At 43.8% G+C, this 27,425-nt stretch overlaps 1 protein-coding gene across 2 annotated transcripts in view; it reads left to right on the forward strand.

Moving 5' to 3' along the window:
* Positions 1-16,823: 16,823 nt before the first annotated feature.
* The window catches only part of dpp7 (dipeptidyl-peptidase 7), a 52,029-nt gene continuing 41,427 nt past the window's right edge, over positions 16,824-27,425 (forward strand). For both annotated transcript variants that reach the window (XM_041193158.1, XM_041193159.1), the window contains exon 1: positions 16,824-18,467. In XM_041193158.1, coding sequence (XP_041049092.1) covers positions 16,874-18,467 — 1,594 coding nt within the window. In that variant the 5' untranslated portion in view covers positions 16,824-16,873. The remainder of the gene's footprint in view (positions 18,468-27,425) is intronic.

A 27,425-nucleotide genomic window follows, 5' to 3' on the forward strand; every position in this document is an offset into this window, starting at 1 on the left:
AACTGAGTCACAGGAGTCAGCTGATGAACTTTTAACAAAAGAATAAAACATCTATTAAACAAGAAAAGATGAACTATGTTACAATAGTCCTTCACCTACAACTAAACCTTTACAGATATATACAGATTAATAAGGATAACACAAGTTACAAAAACTATCTTATACTCTAATGTTACAAGTACACAGACCATGTAAACCTGTGGTCAGACACACCACACTCTGAAATGAAGTGTTTAGATGCCATCCCAAATTGATGCCGTGGATCTCCCATCAACTCCCCCTGGACGCTTGTCACACCATGAGCCAACCGGTCTGTCTGAACTCTGTCTTTCACATGAGGATTTCCAATCTCCACGCTCGAAAATTCACTAGGAATCTTCTCTCAAACAACGTTGTCTCTCAAACGCCTTCTGCAAGGGTCCACCTCCAAGGTTTCAACTCTCCTTGTGTTGTTTCTCTCCCCTGGATCACCATGTGAATTCAAGCTTCCACATACTTTCTCTCAGATACTCAGATGTGCCAACAGAACACCACTCACCACTCTTTCACATGCCCACAGTAAGGAGTCACCAATCTTTGGCTGTTTCCTCAGATCTCTGGCTTCTTGCAAGCCCACTTTGCCTCGAGTCTGCTTCTTGCAGCTTTCTCTCTTTAACTCAGAGCTTTTCCCTCTGCTCCTTGCTTTCACTTCCACTGAACAGGATCTTGTTCCAGATTCCTGTCCTTGTCCTTTGACTTAACTTAAAGATCTTGTTGGGATCTTTCTCTTTTTCCTTTAGGAGCTGCCCCCTGCAGTTCACTCTCCCAGTCAACTGCTGACAACTTAGTATCTCCTTTGAGATCCAGGACTCACTCAACATTTACTGTTACTTTAACTTTACAGCAACTCATCTAGGATTCTTAGACTTATTTCCTCAGCACTCTGCTAGTATGCCCATCTAGAAAGGACTTAAACTGTTTTCTTCACCTTAGAGCATAATCACCAACTGAACTTAAACTGCTTTCTGTTTCTCTGCATCTGTCTGCTCATGTTGCTAGGCAATGGCCCAATTATTCTACTTTGTTTTAACTTCCCTAAACCACTTCAAGCATCATAAAATCTTATTAAAAATGCAGGTATACCAGCAAACCCACAAACTTGCAGGCAACATTCTTTAAGGTGAAACTAGACCCAGATTTTAACCTTTAAGGCCACAAGTAAAACATATAACTTACTTAAACCTAAAGCTAAAACTTAAACTTAAAGCTATAGCTTGTTCCTAACATCCACAAGTACAAATATAACTTACTTAAACTATATCTACTTCTTAAAATAATTTTGTCTTGAATTATTGTTTCTAGAACTTTCCCCATCACCAAAGTTAACCCGACTGGCCTACAGTTGCTGGGCTTATCTTTACACCCTTTTTTGAACAAGGGTATAATGTTTGCAATTCTCCAGTCCTCTGGCACATCAGAACGTAAGAAACAGGAGCAAGAGCAGACCACACAGCCCATTGAGGCTGCTGTTATTCAATAGAATGATGGCTGATTTTGCGCTTCAACTCCATCTTCCCACCCACTCCCCATATCCCTTATTTCCCCAAGAAACCAAAAATCTGTCAATCTCGGCCTTAAATGTATTCACCGATGGAGCATCCACTATTCTCTGGGGTAGAGAATACCAAAGATTCACAATCCTTTAAACTGATCCTTTAAAGATTCACAATCCTGTTAAAATGAAGACTCCAGTGGATGTAAAAGATCTCACAGCTGACTAATTTGAAGAGCGGGAATTATTATCCCACTTTCCTGGCCAATATTTATCCCTCAATCAACATCACAAAAACAGATTTTCTGGTCATTATCTCATTGCTGTTTGTGGGAGGTTGCTGTGTACAAATTGTCTGTTGTGCTTCCAACATCACAAAAAGCAAGTTATCTCTCTCTCTGCATGATTACCTCTTGGAAACTGATGGCACGTGTAACGCTGGTGGTGAAGAAGTCATCTTCCAGAGAAACCTAGTTCTTAAAGGAATCACCACCCCAACATAAACTAGTTTTTTTCCCCACAAGCACATGGGCCATCACAATAGTCGTAATCTGACTTCCAATGCTTCAGAGTTACAGTGGTTCACAAATACATGGATCAGCCATGTCACTCCATCTTGGCCTGCATGGTGAAGGCAGAACCAAGACAGCTGTTGATCAAATCAACAGTGGGGATGGTGTTGTGATGGTAAGGGGCCACACAAGGGGAATTGGGATTCAGACAATAGCTAGTCATGGGGGAAAAGTGGGATGGTGAAGTTAGTCATGTTGGAGAAGTGAATATTGAGGGAGATATGGGAGTGATTGTAGATAACTGAAAACTCCCAAAAGATTACTTTACTTGCTGATGTTGTGTTCTTGCCATGCAAGTTGACTGCTGCATTTGCATAACAACAGTGGCAGCAAAAGTAATTCTTGGTGAATTTGCATTTTATATAAATGCAAATTATTTCTTTCTTGTCAGTAATCAAGATCGCAGAGCTAATGAGGCCACATGAAATCTTGATGGACTGGAAAAGATATGAATAGGGGAGTTTATGTGAAGAGTGGAGAATTTATGTTGATGGAGCACAGAGAAATTAAAGGAGTGTGAACAAGGTATATCAAGGTAGGAAGATGAATTGCTCAACTGCTGAAAGAGGAAAGAATGAGATTTAGCCAAGGGAATTGTGTGGCTTGCCATTGTGGTAGATAATGAAAATCTTACAAGGCAGGAGAGATGGATGAAAGTAATGTGCTTGTACAAGGAAAAGGTGCCTAAAGAGTGGGGAGAGATGTTGAATGTACACAACAATGTGAGACACAGAATTAGTGCAGCCTCCTGGATGAGGGAAGGGGTGGTTTAGATCTGGGGTAGTTTAGGCTTAGCATCTATGACCCAGGTTCCTGTGAGGCAACAGACATCAAAATAATTACCCACAATCAGGTTGTAAGTGCCAAGACTTTCATTCACAAAGAAAAGTTTTTTGTAGGCAATATTAGAAGAACAATACTAGATGACCACCAGACATTGGGGAAAAAAGGGTAATGGGGAAGAGATTAGAGAGGTGACCTCCTTGGAGGTGATTCAAATGGATTTTTTGCTTGGAATGGGCTATGAGGCAGTTAGGGGCATAACAGCTAGATGTTTAAGATGGAGCAGAATAAATATGCAACTGCATCGAGAAGACATGCTTGCTCGGATAGCAGTAGGAGAAAGAGTCAGCAGAAGAGCACTATCAGATGAAGCATGGAGAGAAGCAAGGTGCTCATGTGAAATTAGGATGGGAGGGAGAGAGACCTGGAAGTATTGGGGAAGGGACAAAGGCTTCAAGTGAAGGGAAAGGAAAAGAAAACAGTAGGGCTAATAGGCAGCCAACAGAGGAGCCATGGAGGAGATCATGATACGTTGATTAATCAATTCCAGTATAAGTGGGTTGGAGCCTGTGAATAGTGAGTATGTACATCTTGATGAATGCATTGATCAACAAGATAATGGATAAGATTGGATGATAAGTGGAGAAAATTATTGATTATATTGTACAGAGGCATAATATTCAATGGCACAGAGCCCTGAAACATCTGAGTTACTGTAAAAGGTTCGTATGATGTGTAAGTCATCAGCTGCATGATAGGTTTGAAAGTATATTAGGCAGCTGTGAGCATAGTACACAGTGCAGACTATATAATAAATGCTCTGTTTCCTGAAATTGCCATCACAGAAGAAATATATTTAGACACAGCATCGTAAAACAACAAATTTTATTTGTTACATTCTTGAAGCTGAATTTGTGCTACAATTAAACTATGGACTGAAAATCTAGTACAAACTTTTCCTGTCATCAAATAGTTCCTGGGGAAAAGTGTTAAAATATTTTTTGAATTTAAATCATCCAAATTGGAAAAGAATTCAACCATTTAGCAAATTTGCTGTGAATTAGTGTGGATTATCTATCTGCATTTAGAATGAATAGGCCTTTAAGAAAACCATGGCACAGATATGGTGTGGCAATTTGTTTGTTTCTATTGTTGTCGTGCTTGTCTGCTCCCAGTGTGGCTCTGGAACAATCTCAGAATAAGAATTCAGCCTTTTAGGGCTGAGATAGGAGAAATTTCTTCACTCAAAGGGGTGAAAACCTTTGGAATTCTGTACCACGGGAACTATGGATACTCAACCATTGAAATCAACAGATTTTTGGATATTGTGGGAATAAAACAATTTGGGGATAGAATGGCAAAGTGCAACTGAATTAGAAGGTCGGGTAGGATCTTACTGGATGGCAGAGCAAGATCAAAGCACTGAATGGCCTACTGCTGCCCCTACTACTTATGTTCTGCTCAGTAATAGAGACATGTGCAACTTAATGTTTACCCATTTCCTTGGTGGGACAGAAGAGACTGAATGAATTAACCCTTTTTTAGCAATTATCAAAGAAGTCGACAACAAAGTCATGAACCATCACTTATTTATTAGCCTCAGAATTACAGATAATTGGTAGATAGGATCAATTAACAAAATATAGAATAAAGTTTACAAGGACAGTTTGGGTACTGGATGTCCAGGGTGCTTCTCATGTCCTGGATAACCATTTGTGCAGGAAGTGTCGTCAGTTGCAGCAGCTTGAGCTCTGGGTTTTGGATTTTGAGCAGCAGCTGGCATCACTGAGGTGCATCTGTGAGGCTCAGAACTATGTGGATAGCACATTTATAAATGCGGTCACTCCACAGATTAAGAGTGTGCAGGGAGAGAAGGAATAGGTGACCACTAGGCAGTCAAAAAAGACCAGGCAGGTAATACAAGAGTCCCCCGAGTGCATCCCACTCTCCAACCAGTATTCAGTTTTGAATACTGATGAGAGTGATGGTTCAGCTGGGGAGTGCAGCCACATCCAAATCCATGGCACCAAGGGTGGCTCAGCTGCACAGGAGGGTGCAAGGAAGACTGGAAGAGCCATTGTGATAGGCGATTCCATAGTTTGGGAAGCAGATAGGTGTTTCTGTGGCCACAAACGTGATTTCAGGATGGTGTGTTGCCTCCCTGGTACCAGGGTCAAGGATGCCACTGGGCAGCTGCAGAACACCCTGAGGGGGGAGGGTGAACAGCCAGCAGTCATGGTCTACATCAGAACCAATGACATAGGTAGAAAGAGGGATGTGGTCCTACAGTCAGAATTTAGTGAGCTAGATAGAAATTTAGCAAGCAGGACCTCAAAAGTAGTGATCTCTGGATTACTCCCAGTGTCACATGCAAGTGAGTATAGGAATAGGATAAGATAGATGAATGCATGGCTGGAAAGCTGTGCAGGAGGGAGGGCTTTAGATTCTTGGGACAGTAGGACTGGCTCTGGGCAAGACGGAATCTGGACAGAGCCGGAACTGAGTTCCTTGTGGGATGTTTGGCTAGTGCTGTTGGGTTGGCGGGGTTTAAACTAGTTTGGGGACCCAAGGGTAGAATGCATCAGGACAAAATCAGAAATGAAAATGGAAGGCAGAAAACTAATGAATGAGTCTGGAAGGTGAAGGAAACAAAGGTTAGGAAATTTTAAAAAGAGTTTGGCAGTGCTCTAGAGTGTATACTTCAATGCAAGGTGTATCGCAAATAAAGCAGACGAGCTGATGGCACAGATAGAAACATGGCAGTATGATATCATAGCTATTACAAAAACATGGCTAAAAGAGAGACAGGAATGGAAGCTCAACGTTCCTGGTTACAGGGTCTTCAGATAAGATAGATAGGGGGATAAAAAAGGTTGTTGGGGGGTGTGGCAATTTTGGTCAAAGAAACAATCGTGGCTGTGATTGGGGATGATATATTAGAAGGATCATCAAATGAAGCCATATGGATTGAGCTAAGAAAAGGGGCAGTCACACTACTGGGAGTATACTATAGATCCCCAAACAGTCAGAGGGAAATAGAAGAGCAAATACGTAGGCAAATATCTAAGAAGTGCAAAAACAATAGGGCAGTAATAGTAGGGGATTTTAACCTTCCCAATATTAACTGGGATAGTCTTAGTGTGAAAGGAATTGAGGGAGCAGAATTCTTAGGGTGCATCCAAGAGAACTTCTTTGGCCAGTATGCAGCAAGTCCAACAACAGAGGGTGCAATTCTGGACTAAATTTTTGTAAATGAAGCTGGGCAGGTGGAAGGAGTGACAGTAGGAGACCATTTTGGTGGTAGTGATCATAATTCAGTTAGTTTTAACATGATTATGGAAAAATATACAGGAGTTAGAGTTCTAAATTGGGGCAAGGCCAATTTTACCAAGCTTGAGGAGTGATTTAGTAAAGTGGACTGGAAACAGCTCCTTGAAGGTAAATTGGTGTCAGAGCAGTGGAAGGCATTCAAAGGGGTGATTCAGGGGGTTCAGAGTAAATAGGAAAGAAAAAGGGTGGGATGGCTAAAATTGGAGCCGCCTGGATGACAAGGAGCTTACAGGGTAAGAGAAGTCAGAAAAGGAAAGCTTATGTCCGACACTGAGAACTCAATACTACAGAAAGCTGAGAGGAGTATAGAAAGTGGAGGAGCGAAATCAAAAAGGAAATTAGGAAAGCAAAGAGAGGGCATGAAAAAATATTGACAAGCGAAATCAAGGTGAACCCAAAGATGTTTTATCAATTCATTAAGAGTGAGCGGATAGCTAAGGAAAGAGTAGGGCCCATAAATGAGCAAAAAGGTAAGCTTGACATAGAGGCACAGGATGTTGGTTTGGTTCTTAATTAATACTTTGTGTCTGTCTTTACAAAAGAGGAAAATGATGCAGATATTACAGTTAAGGAGGAGTATGACGTATTAGATGTGATAAACACAGGGAGAGAGGATGTATTAATGGAATTACCATCCTTGAAAGTGGTTAAATCACCAGAGCTGGATCAGACATTCCACAGGCTGTTAAAAGAAGCTAGGGAGGAAACAGTGGAAGGTCTGACCATCATTTTCCAATTCTCTCTGGATATAGGTGCGGTGCCTGAGGATTGAAGGACTGCTAATGTTGTAACTTTGTTTTAGAAGGGAGCAAGGGATGGACCAAATAATTACAGGCCAGTCAGTCTAAGTTCGGTATTGGAAAGATTATTGGAATCAATTCTGAAAGACAAGATAAACTGTCACTTAGAAAGGTACAGATTAATCAAGAACAAAAACAAAATACTGCAGATGCTAGAAATCTGAAACAAAAACAAAAATAGCTGGAAAAACTCAGGTCTGACAGCATCTGCGGAGAGGAACACAGTTAACGTTGAGTCCATATGACTCTTCATCAGAACAAGGATAATCAGCATGTATTTGTTAAGGGAATATTGTGTCTGATTAGCTCGAATGAATTTTTTTGAGGAAGGAGGATTGATGAGGGTATTGCAGTTGGTGTGGTCTATATGGATTTTAGCAAGGCTTTTGACAAGGTCCAACATGGCAGACTTGTTAAAAAATAAAAAGCCAATAGGATCCAGGGGAACGTAGCAAAAAATGGAGACAAAACTGGCTCAGCAACAGGAAACAAAGGGTAATTGTTGACAAGTGTTTTTGCAACTGGAAGGCTGTTTCCAGTGGGGTTCTGCAGAATTCAGTGTTAGGTCCCTTGCTTTTTGTGGTATATGTTAATGATTTGGCATAAATGTAGGGGGCATGATAAAGAAGTTTGCAGATGACATAAAAATTGCCGGTATGGTTGATAGTGAGGAGGATAGCTGTAGACTGCAGAAAGATATCAATGGTCTGGTCAGATGCGTATAAAAGTGGCAAATGGAATTCAACCAGGAGAAGTGTGAGGTGATGCACCTGGGGAGGTCAAATAAAACAATGGAATACACAAAGAATGGAAGAATATTGAGAGGTGTAGAGGAAGTGAGGGATCTTGGAGTGAATGTCCACAGATCCCTGAAGGTAGCAGGACAGGTCGATAAGGTGGTTATTAAGCCCTGCGGAACCCCTTTCCTTTATTAGCTGAGGTATAGAATATAAGAGCAGGGAGGTTATGCTGGAACTGTACAAATCATTAGTTAGGCCACAGCTTGAGTGCTGTGTACAGTTCTGGTCACCTCATTACAAAAAGGATATAATTGCACTAGAGAGGGTACAGAGGAGATCAACGAGTATATTACCAGGACCTGAAAAATCTAGATATGAGTAAAAAATTGGATAGGCTGGGGTTGTTCTCCTTGGAACAGAGGAAGCTGAGGGAAGATTTGATTGAGATGTACAAAATTGAGAGAGGCCTGGATAGAGTGGATGAGAAGGGCCCATTTACTTTAGCAGAGAGGCCAGTGACAAGGGGGCATAGATTCAAAGAGATACGTGGAAATATTAGAGGGGTGATGAAAAATCTTTTCACCCAGAGGGTAGTAGGGATCTGGAACTCTCTGCCTGAAAGGGTGATTGAGGCAGAAACTCTGAACTCATTCAAAAGGTGTCTAGATATGCATCTCAAGTGCCATAACCTGCAGGACTACGGATTAAATGCTGGAAAGTGGGATTAGGTTGGGTGGCTCGATTTTCATTTGGCACAGTCATGATGGGCCAAGTGGCCTCTTTCTGTACCATAAACTTTCTATAATTCTATATCACAATAATCAACTGCTTGCTGGTTAGAAAATTACAGTTGAGATAAATGTTTGAAATTGATTTAATTTTTTAGACCAATTTAAGATTAAACTCCTTAGGTAAGTTAGCATCATTATATAGTCATTCTAATGATATTTTGAAGACCATTTGCTTATATTTAGCAATGTTACCAGAAATTGTATGGTGTTGGCCTTGGAAGCTGGTGATGAACTGGTTCCTTTGCCTTCCTCTGGAACAATGACATTAACCTTCTGAGATATCACAGTAATAAGCCTCACTTCATAGAAATGCTATCAGTTTCTCTTGGGTTCCCTGCTCCTGTGTAAACTTAACTTCTGCTTTAGCAGTTGTTTCTGGGCTGGCTGACTTAAATAACACCTCTATTGATTTCAAGGAACTTGGAAATCTAAGTGGCACCTTTATATCAGCCCATATTTAGCTGGAATAACCATGCAATTTTAACATCAGAGATGGACTTTCTGATTTTGACAAGACACCTTTTCTATATATTCAAAATAAAAACTTCTGCACTTCTTTTATTACAAAAGCTACTACATGAACTATAAAGAAGAAAGATTAAACCAAGGATAAGACCTTGGGGTGAAAGCTGAGGACTTTAATGTAAAAAACACCACCTTATATATACCTAATTTCCAAAGAAACCTCTTCAAGTTTATTGACTTATCTGCATGACACATTAGAAAAGTTCTGCTCCTCTGCTGTCAATCACCTTACACAACCCTGTTTCTACTCCTGATGGCATCCAAGTCAATGAAGCATTGGCACATAGATACGCTAATGCCTTGATGGCTTCTCTTTTATCCCTGGTAAGGCATTTTTTATATGAGGATTTCTCTGGATGGTGACTTGGGAGGCCTCAGTTCCTCACTTGCCAAGTGTGACCTCATCTGTCCTTTGACAGCGGTTCTCATCTACGCCATTGGCGTTTATTTGTGCTGATGCCATCTTGAGCTGTTTTATTGGCTATTTTCAGTGGTGGTTTGCTATTGCCTTCCACTGTGTTGTTGGTTTAGTCGTCAACAACTCAACCATTGGACAGATGGTACTAGGCTACAGTGATACCGGTAATAGAACTCACATGTCTGAACAGGGAGTAGCAATAATGCTAGGCAGAGAAGCTGCAAAATGTGAGAGTGAGGTGAAATCCGATTCAGATAAACTGATGTTAGTGAAACTAAAGAGGAAACCAGTGGATATTATCATTCAAGTATGCACGCCCACAAGCAAACACCCAGCTGAAGAGGTTGATGAAATGTTGTCATGAATCTATAATAATTTTCATAATATTAGTGTGATTTATTTTAGAGGTAGGTTAGTTTCTCAGTGTGTATGGGGGATTTAATTGAATTAGGGGATTTAATTGAATAGAGACAGCTAGCCTGGAGCTTTTGAGTGATCAAAGGGGAGCTACATTTGAAATGCTAAATACGTAAACACGCTTGAAGTTTTAGTATGTGAGGTGTGAAGAATATTTGCATTTTTAGATAAACCAGTGTCGTGAATTTCAAAAAGATGGTAAGCTGTTACACCTAGCCAAAAGACGCTAAGCCAAACAGAGTGTATATTTTACCCAAAAGTTACTGATAATAAGTACTATGAAAGATTTATATTATGGAAAAAGTAAAATTGCAAAAACACGTAAAAGGGAGAAACATGTACAAAGGAGATGAAGTTTTGTGTAAGGAGGAAGGAATTCTAAGATTTAACTGTGAAAAGCTTCCAGCCTCTATGTACCAATCTGCTGTCTCCAGGAACTAAAGCTAAGAAAACTCACTTTGAATGTCACTGCCCAGGGTATTGAGTGCTTTGCCTGGGTCTGTTAAAATCTAATTTTGTTTTACTGTTGCCTTAAGAGAGGTGTAACTGGGAGTCAGACTAATTAGGGGAGCTAGGAGTTATCATAGAAGTAATTTGTAGACCTATGTATGTGCTTAACATCTTTTCTTTTATCAATAAATATTTAATTTAGTTTTGTGAAAAATCTCTAAGACTCGGTGGACTTATTACTGCTGAATTCAAGGCACGCATCTCAAAATAAAAATACAAATTGCAAAACAGTTGTGGCAGCTGTGTCAAGTTTCCCTCTGGGATTTGAGCAGCTTAGCATTTATCATCCACTGTGTCGTAACAAATGCATAATAGAATTGAAAGACTAATCGAACAGGAGAGTGGGGAGAGCTATGTAATTGTTATGGGAGATGGAATAGCATAGTTGGAGAAGGAAGAGGTGACAAAGAAGTAGGACCATATGGTCTTGGAAAAAGGAATGCGCAAGGCCAGAAACCAGTAGATGTTCGTAGAAGAGCAGGACTCATGATAACAAATAAACGATATTGGCATCATAAAAGTGGACAATATATTTGGGAAATGTTTGGCGATACAGGAAGATTTCAACTAGATTATATAATGGTAAGACAAAGATACTGGAATAATGTTAAGAACTCGAAGGCTCAGCTGGGAGCTGACACAGACTCAGATCATAAACTTGTGAAAATGGAACGGTACTCCGGCTGAAGAAGATCCAAGGTGGAAAATGCAGAAAATAGTGGAACCTAGAGAGATCGAAACGAGTAAATGAAGAATTTGTAAATGAAGTAAACAAACCACTAGATAGAAAAGACAAGGATACCACCAACATGAATAATAAGTAACATGTGCCGTCAATAAAGGTGGATGTGCTGTACTTAGATTTCCAGAAGGCATTTGATAAAGGCGTCATATCAAAGGTTATTGAGGAAAATAAAAAGTCATGGTGTAGGGGGTAACATATTGACATGCTTAGAAGATTGGCAAACTAACAGGAAACAGAGTAGGCATAAATGAGTCATCTTCTGCTGGGAAAGATGTAACGAGTGGTGTGCCATAGGGGTCAGTGCAGCGGTCTCAAATGTTTACAATTTATATAAGTGACATGGATGAAGGGACCAAAGGAATGTTTGGTAAATTTGCTGATGACACAAAGATAGGTAGGAAAGTAAGTTGTGAAAAGGGCATAAAGTGGCTACAAAGGGATAGAGATAGGTTAAGTGAGTGGGCTAAGATTTGGCAAATGGAGTATAATGTGGGAAAATGTGAAATTGTCCATTTTGGCAAGAAGAATAAAAAAAAGTATATTATCTTAATGATGAGAGATTGCAGAGCTCTGAGGTGCAGAGGGATCTGGGTTTCCTAGTGCACGAATCACAAAAAGTTAGAATGCAGGTACAGCAAGTAATTAGGAAAGCTAATAGAATGTTATTGTTTATTGCAAGGGGAATTGAATACAAGAATAGAGAGGTTAAGCTTCAGTTATACCAGGCATTGGTGAAATCACATCTGGAATATTGTGCACAGTACTGGTCTCCTTGTTTAAGGAAGGATGCAAATGCATTGGAAGCAGTTCAGAGAAGGTTTACTAGACTAATTCCTGGAATGGGAGGGTTGTCTTGAGGAAAGGTTGGATAGTCTAGACTTGTATCCGCTGGAGTTTAGAAGAGTAAAAGATGACTTGATTGAAACATATAAGATCCTGAGGGGTCTTCACAGGGTGGATGTGGAAAGCATCTAGAACCAGGGGTCACTGTTTAAAAATAAGGGATTGCCCATTTAAGATCGAGATGAGGAGAGTTTTTTTACTCTGAGGGTCGTGAGCCTTTGGAACTCTCTTCCTCAAAAAGCAGTGGAAGCAGACTCTTTGAATATTTTTGAGGTAGAGCTAAATCGATTCTTGATAAGCAAGGGGGTGACAGGTTATCCCTTTGTAGCCACTTTATGCCCTTTTCACAACTTACTTTCCTACCTATCTTTGTGTCATCAGGAATGTGAAGTTGAGGTTACAATCAGATCTGCCTTGATTTTATTGAATGGCAGTGCAGCAGGGTCAAGGGGCCAAGTGGCCTACTCGCGCTCCTAATTCACATGCTCGTATGTAATGGACACAGACTAAAGAATCTGTCAAGAAGGAATGGCAAACAGCCTTGGACTTTTAAGAGGAAAAACGATCAAGAAACCGTGGGTTATGACTGCCATGTTTCAAAAGTAGAAGAAAGGAGACAATGAAAGAATATCAATAGTGAAGGCGGTAAGTTAAGAAAAATGGAAAAGGCACAAAAACAATTGTTAAAAGAGCAGTGTGATATACTCGAAGAATTGGATTGACAAGGAAGGGCGGACCTTATGCAAAAGCAAAGGAGATAAGTGGCACTCAGCATAAAGGACTGAAAACGATAATATGGAGTAAGGAATGTGTTAAGAAACCCAGATAAAAGATGGAAGAAGCATACTGAAGAACCATTTGCAAAAAAATGAAAAACCTGAAATAATTGAGCTAGAAGAGAGTAACGTTGACATCGATTTCATTAGACCAGGAATATTAGAGAGGGAGATAAGATCAGCAATAAATGAGGTAAAAGCTGGAAAAGCAGCTGGAATAGATGAAATACCTACAGAATTGACTAACAACATGGGAACTAACAACATCAATGTTAACTAAGTTGTGCAAAGATATTTACTTATCAGGAGAATGGCCAAAGGACCTCATGCAGACAATGATGCTCAACCCAAGAAAGAAGGCAAGGCATGCTGATGTTCTGACTTTCGAACAATTATTCTGATTGCCCATGCGTTGAAGGTTGTGTTGAGAGCTGTAACAAAGGTGGGAGGGCACAGAACTGCATTGGAGATAATCAGTTTGAATCCCAGGAAGAGCAAGAGAATGGGGTTGAGAAACTTAGCAGCCATGATTGAATGGCGGAGCAGACTTGATGTGCCGAACGGCCTAATTTCTGCTCCTATGTCTTATGGTCTTATCGAGAAGCAATCAGCATTATGAAATTATTGAGTGAACACAGTTCAGAGATTGGACAGGAATAATATTTTTATTTTGTACATTTTGAAAAGGCATTCAATCAGGTTGACTGGATTAAGCTTTTGACAATGCTGAAAGACACTGGGGTAGACCAGAGATGGATGACTCATAAAAATCAGTACACGGAACCTGCAGCAACAGTGAGAGTAAACAAAGCGGAGCGTAATTGGAAGGGGAGTTTGACAACGGTAAAAGCAAAATACTGTGGATGCTGGAAATCTGAAACAAAAAAACAAGAACAAAAATAGCTGGAAAAACTCAGCAGGTCCGACAGCATCTGCGGAGAGGATACAGTTAACGCTTCGAGTCCGGATGACTCTTCATCAGTACTAAAGAAAAATAGAAATTAGTGAAATATAAGCTGGTTGAGGGGGGTGGGACAGATAGAGCTGGATAGAGGGCCAGTGATAGGTGGAGGCAAAGAAGAGATTGCCAAAGATGTCATAGACAATAGGACAAAGGAGTGTTGACGGTGGTGATATTAGCTATGGAATGTGCTAAGGGTACATTAAGGGTAGAAAGCAGGACGAGCAAGTGACAGATGGCCCTAGTGGGGGTGGGGTGGGGGAAGGGATCGAAATGGGCTAAAAGGTGGAGATAAAATAATGGATGGAAATAAAATTAAAAATAATAGAAATAGATGGGAACAGAAAAATATATTTTTTAAAATTATAAATTATTTTTAAAAGGGGATCTGAAAAGGAGTGGGGATGGAGGAGAGAGTTCATGATCTGAAGTTGTTGAACTCAATGTTAAGGCTGTAAAGTGCCTTGTCGGAAGATGGGGTGTTGTTCCTCCAGTTTGCGATGAGCTTCACTGGAACATTGTAGCGGTGTTGTTCATCACCAGTCCTCTTCAATGCAGAAGCAATGATCAAAGGAGCACAGAATCTGGGGTATATTTTGGTGGTGATGGTGGTTGGGGGGGGGGGGGGGTAGTGGCGTTGAGCATGGTTATGGGGGCAGATCAAAGCCGGGAGGGTGTGGGGGTGAGCACTGTCGGGGGGTGGTGAGCATTGTTGAAGGAATGTGGGGTGGGCGGTGAGCACTGTCAGAGGGGAGGGAAAGGGGTGAGCGCTGTTGGTGGGGGGGAAGGGGTGAGCGCTGTCGGGGGGGGGAAGGGGTGAGCGCTGTCGGGGGGGGAGAAGGGGTGAGCGCTGTCGGGGGGGGAGAAGGGGTGAGCGCTGTCGGGGGGGGAGAAGGGGTGAGCGCTGTCGGGGGGGTGGAGAAGGGGTGAGCGCTGTCGGGGGGGTGGAGAAGGGGTGAGCGCTGTCGGGGGGGTGGAGAAGGGGTGAGCGCTGTCGGGGGGGTGGAGAAGGGGTGAGCGCTGTCGGGGGGGTGGAGAAGGGGTGAGCGCTGTCGGGGGGGTGGAGAAGGGGTGAGCGCTGTCGGGGGGGTGGAGAAGGGGTGAGCGCTGTCGGGGGGGTGGAGAAGGGGTGAGCGCTGTCGGGGGGGTGGAGAAGGGGTGAGCGCTGTCGGGGGGGTGGAGAAGGGGTGAGCGCTGTCGGGGGGGTGGAGAAGGGGTGAGCGCTGTCGGGGGGGTGGAGAAGGGGTGAGCGCTGTCGGGGGGGTGGAGAAGGGGTGAGCGCTGTCGGGGGGGGTGGAGAAGGGGTGAGCGCTGTCGGGGGGGGTGGAGAAGGGGTGAGCGCTGTCGGGGGGGTGGAGAAGGGGTGAGCGCTGTCGGGGGGGTGGAGAAGGGGTGAGCGCTGTCGGGGGGGTGGAGAAGGGGTGAACGCTGTCGGGGGGGTGGAGAAGGGGTGAGCGCTGTCGGGGGGGTGGAGAAGGGGTGAGCGCTGTCGGGGGGGTGGAGAAGGGGTGAGCGCTGTCGGGGGGGTGGAGAAGGGGTGAGCGCTGTCGGGGGGGTGGAGAAGGGGTGAGCGCTGTCGGGGGGGATGGAGAAGGGGTGAGCGCTGTCGGGGGGGGTGGAGAAGGGGTGAGCGCTGTCGGGGGGGTGGAGAAGGGGTGAGCGCTGTCGGGGTGGGGGGAAGGGGTGAGCGCTGTCGGGGGGGAGAAGGGGTGAGCGCTGTCGGGTGGGGAGAAGGGGTAAGCGCTGTCGGAGGGGAGAAGGGGTGAGTGCTGACGGGGGTGGAGAAGGAGTGAGCGCTGTCGGGGGTGGAGAAGGAGTGAGCGCTGTCGGGGGGGGAGAAGGGGTGAGCGCTGTCGGGGTGGGGGGAAGGGGTAAGCGCTGTCGGAGGGGAGAAGGGGTGAGCGCTGTCGGGGGGGAGAAGGGGTGAGCGCTGTCGGGGGGGGAGAAGGGGTGAGCGCTGTCGGGGGGGTGGAAGGGGTGAGCGCTGTCGGGGGTGGGGGAGAAAGGATGAACACTGTCGGGGTGTGTGGGGGGGGTGGTGAGCGCTGGGTGGGTGAGCCCTGTCGGGGGGGGGAGGGTGAGCGCTGTCGGGGGGGCGGGGAGGGGTGAGCGCTGTCGGGGGGAGGGGTGAGCGCTGTCGGGGGGCGGGGAGGGGTGAGCGCTGTCGGGGGGGCGGGGAGGGGTGAGCGCTGTCGGGGGGAGGGGTGAGCGCTGTCGGGGGGCGGGGAGGGGTGAGCGCTGTCGGGATTGCGGAATAGGGTGAACATTGAGATAAAAACAAAAAAACTGCGGATGCTGGAAATCCAAAACAAAAACAGAATTACCTGGAAAAACTCAGCAGGTCTGGCAGCATCGGCGGAGAAGAAAAGAGTTGACGTTTCGAGTCCTCATGACCCTTCGACAGAACTAGTTGACTCGAAACGTCAACTCTTTTCTTCTCCGCCGATGCTGCCAGACCTGCTGAGTTTTTCCAGGTAATTCTGTTTTTGTATAGGGTGAACATTGTCGGGATTGCGGAATAGGGTGAACATTGTCGGGATTGCGGAATAGGGTGAACATTGCGGCGGGTTCTCGAGTGCTTTGACACTGCAGCTGATTTACTTAGAGTTACTCCGGCTTTTTGGCTGCTGAGGAAAAACTCGAAGTAAATCCGTGTCAAAACCAGGGTAATTAAGGCCAAAATGCCCATGTCGCTGTGGTTCTGGCCAAAGAGCAATCTGGGCCGAGTTAAACCTGCCGCGTGAATACCGGGGATGTGCTTATTTCGAGACTTCCAAGAGGTCCCGCGGGAATCTTTCGGGGTGTCCGGTCTCTGACTATCGGAAGAGATGAAGATAAGATTAGGCCTGTTGCTCCTCACACAGGCGCTTCCAATGCGCAGCTGCAGCAACCGGAGCCCGTCACTGTGCCGGCTCGAGCTGAGCCTCTGGCGCAGCAGCCGCCGGCCGTCGTTGTGCCGGTTCGGGCTTAGCCTCCTGCGCAGCCCCAGCAGCCGGCGCCCGCGACTGTGCCGGCAGGAGCCGAGCCGCGACGACGGCGGTGGTGGTGCGCACGCGCGTTCCAAAGGCGTGTCAACAATGGGCTGACGGTTGGTCACGTGGCGGTGGGATGTCACGCGCGACCGCTTGGACATGGCGCCTGCGGCCATGAAGTGGAGCGGGCCGTTCAGTTTGCTCTTGGTGTTATGGCTCACCGCGCCGTCCAGTCAGCGGGTCGTGCCGCCCGGGGCGGTGACCAGCCCGGCTGGCGAGGAGGCGCTGTCAGCCGCGCAGGCCACCGAAGAGGACAACAGCACGCGGTCGCTGCTCGTCGAGCTGGATGACGAGGAGAAGGAGGAGAAAAGTGGCCGGACGACGATGACGACGACGACGACCGGCCTCACCACCAGCTCGGCGCCGCCGCTCAGAATCGAGATCGACATGGAGGAGACGCTGGAGAACGTCACCGGCTCCCCGCAGGGCTCCACAGAGCCGGCCTGGCACCCCTACCTCATCAAGATATCTTCGGGCACGGCGACGCCCGGCACCCCGGAGCCGGCGACCACGCAGCTGCCCACCCTGATGGAGGAGACCATCGTGATGAAGGTGCCCGAGTCCAGCTCCGAGAATGAGAGCAGCACGGCCACCGCGTCCACCCAGCTGACCATCGAGGAGCTGTCCCCCAGCACCGCGCCGCCGGCTGCCCAGGCGAGCGAAGCCTCGACCTCGGTGCTGCTGATGCTGGAGAGCCAGCCCGAGCCGGAGCGGCAGCATCTTCAGGAGCAGGGCGGTCCCAAGAAGAAAAGGCAGAAGCAGCACACGGAGGAAGGGGAGCCGGAGAAACCCAAGCCCCAGACCCCTTCCCGAAAGCAGAAATTCGCCCCGCCGGTCAAAAAGTCGAAATCCAAACCCGTGTTCGGGAATGACACCAAACCTCACTCCTTGTTGCCTCCTGTCGCCAAAGCCTCCAGTGGCAATGTGTCGAATGCCCCGCAAGTGTTCCTTGTGATCAAGGAAGTTGATCGCAACTCGACCGCCCTTCAGCAGGAGCGTGAGCTTCCAGTGGCTATTCAAATTATTGACACCAGCACCAAGGGTGCAGGCACCAGTGTCCCAGGCACTAGTGTCAAAAGTACAGACAATGTTACTAGTGCCTCAGGCAACAGCATCAAAACAGACACCATCACCAAAGCCCCAGGCCCCAGCCTCCAGGGTATAGTCACCAACAGCAATGCCACAGGTACCAGCATCATGGATACAGGCAACATCATGAAAACCACAAGCATCCAAGATATGGTAACCAGCTTCAGTATGAAGGATTCGGATATTGTCACCAAAGCCCCAGACATCAGTGCCCAGGATATTGTCACTGGCGCAACTACACGACACATCGGCATCACAGAAATCGGCACCAGCACCCCAGGCATCATTTTAATGGATGCGGACCCTGTCACCAGAGCTCCAGACATCAGTATCACAGATATAGACACTGTGTCCAGCACCCCAAGCATTAACACCAACGAAATGGTCACCAGCACCAAAGACACCAATACTGATGTCGATAATGAATCTGAAGTTGATGATACAATCATTAGCATCAGTGACAAAGGAATAAGTTTCACAGACATTGTGACTAGAGTAACAGTTCCAGAGCCACATTTCAAGGAGCTCTATTTTGATCAGCTTGTAGACCACTTCAGTTTCAACTCCCATCAAAAGCTCTATCGTCAAAGATACCTTCTAACTGGTAAGGGAGGGGCTTTCCTTTGAAGCTTTCATTCTGGCATTGACATTGCTACACCATTGCACTATGTGGCTTTCTGAATGATTTTACTGGGTAAATGCATCAGCCAGTGTGGTGATGTACTATACAGACCATGCTAAGTTTGCTTGGTGCTGAATTAGTTGATCTCATATAAGGTATTTGAGTGGGAGAAAGGAAGAATGCCACAATTACATTACCTAATCATTACAGTGTAGAAAAAGGGCACTTGGTCTGACAACTTTATCCTCCACACAGACTCCATGTTCCTTCATCTTATTTGCTCAACATACCCTTCTAGTTATTTCTCCCTCAAGTTTTTACCTAGCTTCCCCTTAAACACATCCATTCTACGTGCCCAAGCGACGTTGCTTGGTATCAAGAGTTCTGAAGAAAAGTCATCAGAGCTCGAAACGTTAACTATGTCTCTCTCTCCACAAATGCTGTCAGACCTGAGTTTTTCCAGCAATTTTTGTTTGGTATCAAGTTCCACATTCTAACCACTCCTTGCGTAATTAAGTTTCTCTTGAATTCCTTACTGGATTTGTTTGGTGATTATCATGTTTATTGCCTCTAGTATTGGATTCTCCCGCAAGCACATGCATCTCTACATCTAACATATTGTGCCCTTTTCTAATTTTAAAGATCACCTCTTGGCCTCTTTTCTGCAGATAAGGAGCCTAACTGTTCGGTATGTTGATTATTCTGATTATTCTCAGTTTTGGTATCATCCTTTGTCAATCCTTTTTGCACCACCTACACTTGCCTTGTTAAAATGGAGACTGGAATTGGTATTAGCACTCCATTATCAACCATTATCAAGGGGGATATACATTCAGGCAAAATTCTTGCTCTTCTCACTATCTGCTCACTTACCTAGTATGTGTGTATACAGAGTGTAAATAGAATCTGCTTTGCTGTGATGTTTCCTCTGGCTGAGTAGCCAATTGACACCATCTTGGGCTCTCTAAAGGAAAATAGCTAGAAGGATAAGGTGCAAGTTGGAATCATACCCTGATAAAAATAGAATGGAATACTTCATCAAAATATTGCCAGGTCAGTCTTCATTAGCAGTGTGAAGTGCATGGATGTTAGCTTTTTATTTTGACATTGTGGCGTGCGATAATTCTAGGTATTTGAATCTAAGATAATTTTTTATTAATTTGCTTATGTCCTATGTTTAATCCTGAGAAGGCTGCTTTTATTCTCTGTTCCTAGTTGCCTTTGGAAAGTAGTGGTGGGCATTCTTATTGAAGCACTGGAGTCCTTATATGCCCACAATGGTGTGTCTCAGAAATTATGAAACAGAAACAGGCTGTTCAGCCCTACCAGATACAATCCCATCTGGTAGGCCAATGCCCCATCCCCTCGGCCCCTGTAGATTCATCTCCCTCACCTATCTAAACTATTCTTAAAAGTTACTTTTCCTCTGGGCCTCAAATCGCTTATATTTGGTATGGAATTCCAACATTTAACACAGTTCAGTTTCTGGTCAATGGTAACCTCTAGGATGTTGCTGGTTTGGGATTCTGTGATGATAATTCCATTGAATATCAATGGCGATGGTTAGATTCTCTCTTGTTGGAGTTCACAAAATCAGAATCACAGTGCAGAAGAGGCCCTTTGGCCCATCGAGTCTGCACCGACACGTGAGAAACACCTGACCTACCTACCTAAACCCATTTACCAGCACTTGGCCCGTAGCCTTGAATGTTATGATGTGCCAAGTGCTCATTCAAGTACTTTTTAAAGGATATGAGGCAACCTGCCTCCACCACCCTCCCAGGCAACGCATTCCAGACCATCACCACCCTCTGGGTAAAAAAGTTTTTCCTCACATCCCCCACTAAACCTCCTGCCCCTCACCTTGAACTTATGACCCCTTGTGACTGACTCTTCAACTAAGGGGAACAACCGCTCCCTATCCACCATGTCCGTGCCCCTCATAATTTTGTACACCCCGATCAGGTCGCCCCCTCAGTCTTCTCTGCTCCAATGAAAACAACCCAAGCCTCTCCAACCTCTCTTAATAACGTAAATGTTTCATCCCAAGCAACATCCTGTGAATCTCCTCTGCACCCCATCCAGTGCAATCACATCCTTCCAATAATGTGGCGACCAGAACTGCACACAGTACTCCAGCTGTGGCCTCACCAAGGTTCTATACAACTCCACAGTTGGTCATTGTCTGGCACTTGTGTGTCACAAATGTTACTTGTCGCTTGTTAGTTCAAGTCAGGATTCTGCCCAGGTCTTGCTGCATTTGGACATGGACTACTTCAGTGTCTGAGGTGTCATGAATGGTGCTGAACATTGTGCAATCATCTGACCTTATGATGGAAGGAAGGTCATTGATGAAGCAGCTGAAAATGATTGGGCCGAAGACACTACTCTGAGGAACTCCTGCAGTGATATCCTGGAACTGAGATGATTGACCTCCCACACCCACAAACATCTCCCTTTGTGTTAGGTGTGACTCTAATCAGCAGAGTGTTTTTCCCCCAGATTCCTATCGGCTCCAGTTTTGCTAGGACTCCTTCAGGACACACAGTCAGATGCTGTCTTGATGTCAGTAGCAGAATAAGGTTCACTGTCTGAAAGCAAAACATGAGAACAAGATACAGAACTGGCACCTGGGGGGCGGTGGCAGGGGGGGAATTCATAACAGAGGATAGAGTTTGTGGTCTGAAATTGTTGAACTTTTTTCTGCCATTAACACATTGTTATTTTGCTTTCAGGCAGTGCTGACTTTTATTCTGCTATTAACACCCACTCTAGACCACAACTTTTTGCTTTCAAGCAGTGCTGATCTTTATTACTACTTTAATACTATTATTACTACTCCCTTTGTCTTTTGTTCAATAGCATCTTTGTCATTTAATCTCTCCTGCCCGCCAACCTATCCCTGACCTTCTGGTTTGCTCCATCTGCCCCCCTTCCTTTTTCAACAGCATAAACCCATCACATTCCTACCCCTCTCCAATTCTGAAGAAGAGTCATATTGGATTCAACATTAACTGTTTCTCGCTTCAAAGTTGCTGTCAGACCTGCTGAGATTTTCCACCATTTTGTTTTTATTTCAGATTTCCAGCATCCACAGTATTTTGCTTTTATTCATACTATGGAAACCTGGATTGACTTCTGTTACAAACTTTAGACCTGTACTAGATATTTTCTCTGATTCGACTTCGCCAATTGTTTCAGTAAGTGGACCCTGCGTGCACTGTTGCAAAGAAGAGTCATATTGGACTCGAAACGTTAATTCTTTCTCTTTCCTGAGGCTGCCAAATCTGCTGAGTTTTCCAGCACTTTGTTTTTATTCCTGCATCCATTGTGATCTTGTCAGTACTTTTATTGCTTGATATTTAATTAGATGATTGTGTGCCTTGGGTACATAATAATAAGACTTCTGTTTGTTCATACTAGATACTTCAATTTCTCAAGCATTTTTCCTATTTATTTGGAAAATGAACTGAGATCAGTGAGACGAGATCAATTATAAAACAATCAAATTCATTTACGTTACATATATGAATGAACAGAACACTGTTCTGACAGCAAAACTTATTCGGTTGTTGTGAATTTGTTGTAATATCAAAATAAGGTTATGTATGATTCATCCTTCTTGTAGGTTAAACTTAATTTTACCAGTCACGATTTAAAGAAAAAAATTGTTGCTTATCTTGAAAAGTCACAGCCTGGCTATCTGACTTCACCAGTCTCACCCTTATTGGAGACCGCCCTTCCAAAAGTTTCCAAATCCCCTCCCTCAGTTTCAGCTTCTCTGGAATGTTGGCAATGTAGTCCAGGGAACACACTACATGTTGGTTCAGCCCACACGTGTGTTTTATCAGGCTGGTGATAATGGTCATAACAAGCAACCACTCTTGTCTTTCAGGCTTCATGCCCATGGGCACAGGTAGCCCCAAGATAATAGGATGTTGAGACCAACATAGCTTGAGTGGCTTCCTGTGCTAATACATATTGAACCTCCTGATAGTTGCAGGGAAAGCATTCTCTTTAAAGAACACCACCAGCTGACAGCTAATGGAGTACTCGTACTGAAGTAGGATTTCGTCTGAAATCCTGTGGTCCCTACTGGAACACACCTCTCTCCCTACAAAAAACCCCACCTCTCTGGCACACCCCCTAGTTGACTGTAAACACCATCAACCACAACCTGGTAACTGACCTGAGTGAAGTTCCAGGTTCCAACCTTCCATGGAAAATTTGGATAAATCAACTGTGTGAAGACACACCAGGGATGATGCGGCCACTTGCTCCGTAAGCTGATACTATTCGAAACTAGTGTGAAAAGAATGGGAGCAGCTAGAGTATTCAAAGATATTGCACTTCAGCTTGTCATTTATACCACTCTGAATATTTTGCCTTTATGTTGTGGGAGATAGAAATGTAAGAGTGTAGATGATGGCTAAAATGATTCAGTTGAATATTTTCTCAATAGCAATGCTTTAGTTTCACCACTGCAAGTCAAATCATACATTGGGATTGAGAGCCCATGAATTGATGGCTGAAGCAATGGAATAATTCAAAATTCATGCTTTCTGCCAAATAACCACTGCCACGTCTGACATGTACAATTTATATTGTATAGATCTGAAATCCACCAGCAGTTTCTAGTTGGAAATTATTTGCCTATGTAATGTAGTAATTCCATTGAACAAGTCAAACAAGTTTGGATTCAGCCTTGAAGCACATTGAAACTCATGCAGGAACTATTCTAGTTCCTAGTAAGTTATATCAAAGCAGAACTTTCAACAGCTATTAAGGAAGTGATGACATGCATGACTATATTGGAGCATGAGGGACAAAGAGGCAGCACTTTTTGGGGAGGGGGCAATAAAAAAAAGACCAGGAAGATATTGAAAAGTTAACCACTTGCCAGAAACCCTTTTAGTTTGTTGGATGAGCAATATGTGATACTTTTGTTGCTGATATTGCCACTTGGTCACTGATCTCACTCAAACAGTAGTAGCTGATTCGCATTTTCAGTCCTTTAGCCTTGCCAAAGATAAAATCGAGCCCGATGTTTCAATTGTAACTGTATTTAAGTGATTGGGTTTTGAGTGAATTAAAATCCTGTCCATAGTTTTTTCTGTTGATCCTATAGCCAATATGAAGGCCTTTCCACAAATGCAAAAAACAATTGCATTGATATCAATTTCAAAGTTGCCTGACAGTGTCCCAAAGTGTTCTTTTTTTTTTGAGCAGAAATAGCTGTACTGTGGGCCTGGAGAATTTAATGAATTATCTTCCTTTTTCACACTGATCATTGTGGAGCTGTATTTCAATTAAGCTTAAAAGGAGGCAGTGTCACAACCAGAAAGGATTCCAAACACCTGCTGTAGGATCTTTCTGCTGGTCAACGGCCATTACACATTTATATCCCTGAAACTGTAAATTTATGTACTCTTCGGCGCTGCAGGTTAGTAATTTTCACCTGATGGACTGATTTCGACTCAGGGTAACAATCTGACTACAGAAAAGTGAAATGGGGAAACTGGAACTAATTTCTGGACTCCAATCTGCACAGAAATTAAGTCAGATTAGGAGATTGTGAGAGTACATTTGATGGTTAGTATGTGCAGTTCCAGGTCAAAGAAAGATGTGGTTATTGCCCTTGAGAAAGCAAATAAGTCTCTGAATATTGTTCCAGTTGACCTTTCAGGTAACCCTACAAATTCAACTGGCAGTATTTTTTTAGGAGGAGGTCGGGTAGCTTCAGATGATAGCTGAGATTAGTGATAGCTCCAGTTGACAGTACATTAGCTTGTTACGTGTAGACCCTTCATCAGAATGGAAATAGAGGGTGATGTTTGGTCATCCTTGTTCATTAGCTGGTACTTGTTGAGAATGAGCCAGTTTTCCTTGAGGGAAAAAAACGATCTTCCTCTTATGCTGCTGAAAACCTGTATCTCTCAAATCTGTTGAATCTAAGGAATGAAAAATAAGAACAGGAAATCCTCGACAAGTTTTCTACACCTGAAAACCCTGTAGGTGGGTAATATTTCAGACTCTTTATCTGTAATAAGAGGTCTGGCTATCAGTGCACAACCCTGTATAAGCGCATGGAGTTTAATGAAAGTATATCACTGATTTTTTTCATCTCTCTGGTCCTGCTATGCATCTTGGAGTTGGGCACAGTTGACCTACTTGTAGACCTCCGCTTTTGTATTAGTCAGAGGAGGATTATAGGATGATCTTTAGGTGACCCCTGTTAATAATTTAATGCCACTCGCTGTGGTGATATGTTAGATATTTGTTTAGTTACCTCCCCCACAACAGACTAGCTGAGAATAGCAGTTAGGACTAAGGGAATCAAACATTCATCCACTATTTGTAACAATTGACTTTTAGTTTAGGAGTTGGCATATTCCTAAACAAGAATTGTATGATCTGGCTCATTGTGTGGCTATCATATCTCTTTATCTCTGATCAAGTTGCTTGTCAAATGTTCGGCAGTCCAGGAACTTAATGTCAGTTTCCTTTAAAAGCTGATTTAAGTTATCAGGCCATGAGTGCTGAACATTATAAAAGACCATAATGAAATTGTTATTATGCATGGACCAGATTTTCCTGGGTACTCGCCCCATAATGGTGCTTCTATGGATAAGGACACAATCAAATGAAAGAAGGAATTATGGAGTAAGTGACTCACTGACTCCATGCCATATTTTCCTGGGACATTTGTGCTGAAAATAGTGATATTAATTATCCTATTTATGTTCACCATTAAAATCAATAGCAATACAAATATTCCTGGATTGAGGTCAGTTTCAATGCTGCTTAGACTCTCAAACTGGTGTGCTTTATTGTGCTTAGACCTTTTAAACCATATTTCCACTGCTCATTGAAAATTTATAATTTATAATAACAGTAGTTGGGCTCGAAGTATTGCATCTGTGGCTTGAAATCATTGCTCAGCTAGTACAACAGGCACTCTTTCCTGTGCGTAATATTGAGTTCTTTACTGCCTCTCAACTGAAGCTGTCACTCCTTTTATTGTGCTGAATTTTCCTCTGAGCTCAGTAAAACTTGACTTACACACTTTCACAGCTTGCAAAGTGCACACCCGATCCATCCATGACTTCACACGCCATTTTTAATCTTTTTGCATCGGGGCCAGGTTCACAGCGAAGTTTGTGAGCCATGCTGGAATATGTAATGAGTGTGGGTTCGGAAGTGGACCAGTTAGAAGACCCACTTCAGTTCTCTAACACAATGTCCCAGCTTCTACCAATATTTAAAGGCCCCCTACCCCCCCCATGTGGAAAAAAAACCTTGTATACTGTGTCAAAAAAACAGAAACTAGATCAAAGGGACACTCTGTTATTACACCTTCTTGAAACTGTCATGCGTTCTCAGATGAATGGAACATTTGCCAATGTACGAAACACCATTAGTACTTGAAACTCAGTCAAGCATTGATAATAGCCACAGCTGTCCAAACAATAAACTACTCTCTGGGAAGGAAAGAACAGCTCGTTTTAATTTCAAAGCAGAATGCCTGCCAATCAATCAATGTAAGGGAGCAGGAGGCTAGATTTTCATGTGTCAAAACCAGTTTCTCTTAATCAGCCAGAGCCATTTAAATCCCCGTAGAAAAGATGAGCACAGACTGACACTGACATATTGTAACACTTTTCACTGCATTGTGATACTTTCTCCATTGGAAAAGCACTAATGCAGTGAGCAAATACACAAGGCTGGTCAACTTACTTTTAGAGGACATTTCCCTATGATTAATCATAATATTAAAAACACATCTACGTTACAATACAGCAGCTGATAATGACATTTGAAAATACTTTACACTTACATTTCAGAATGTTCCAGACTCCTCAGCAGGCTTCCTTTTTCTTTCATAAACATCAAACCTGGCATGCTTTTCACGGGCTTCCAAAATCCCGCTTCACCATCAAAAATGGTGTGCAGGAAGCGATCCAGTTTTTGTCCTATGTTTAGGGGAACCCGACTTTGGTGGGGGCTATGTTTTTCCGACTCGCAAGGTGGCCAGAGGAAAATGGTGCGGGGTTGGGAATATGGAAGAAAATCAGATTTCCTCCCAAGGAAAGCTTAAGTGTGGCCATTCAAGCTTCGAAACACGCCTCCACACCCAGGTGAAAAATTCGAACAAATCACTTGCATTTCTGCCTTGTTGATCATCTTGTATTTCTGGTCACTTTTTAAAAACTTTAAACATTTTGAATTGTCTTAGCTCAGTATCACCAGTTGTTATGAATTTCAGGTCTAGTGTAAATCTTGTTGGATCCAGAGGTCTCAATCCAAATGGCTTTTTGTCAAGATACTGAAGCAGTCTGAGCATATGCAGCGAGACCTGGACAAAATTCAGGCTTGGGCTGATGAATGACAAGTAATGTTCATGCACACAAGTGCCAGGCGATGACCATTTCCACAAGAGAGAATTTAACCATCTCCCCATTGCATATGGTGGCATTAATATTGCTGAATCGACCACCATCAACAGCCTGGGGGTTACAATTGAACAGAATTTAACTGGATTGGCCATATAAATACTGTGGCTACCACAGTAGTTCACAAGCTAGGACATATGTGGCAAGTAATTCATCTCCTGTCTTCCCAAAGCCTGTCCACGAGGCTCAAGTTTGGAGTGTGTTGGAATACTCTCCACCTGCCTGATCTGTGTAGCGCCAACAACCCTTGTAAAACTTGACAACATCTAGCTCAAAGCAGGCCACTTGATCAGCTTCCTATTCACCAACTTAAAATTTCACTCCCTTCATCATTGCACAGTGGCAGCAGTGTGTACCATATACAAGATGCGCTGCAGCAAATCGCTATGACTTCTTTGACAGTACCTTCTAAATCCATGACCTCGAACACCAATAAGGATAAGGGCAGCAGATGCATGGGAACACCACCATCTGCAAGTTAAGCATA

This window comes from Carcharodon carcharias, chromosome 8 (genome assembly GCF_017639515.1).
Source record: "Carcharodon carcharias isolate sCarCar2 chromosome 8, sCarCar2.pri, whole genome shotgun sequence".
In the NCBI taxonomy this organism is placed as follows: domain Eukaryota; kingdom Metazoa; phylum Chordata; class Chondrichthyes; order Lamniformes; family Lamnidae; genus Carcharodon; species Carcharodon carcharias.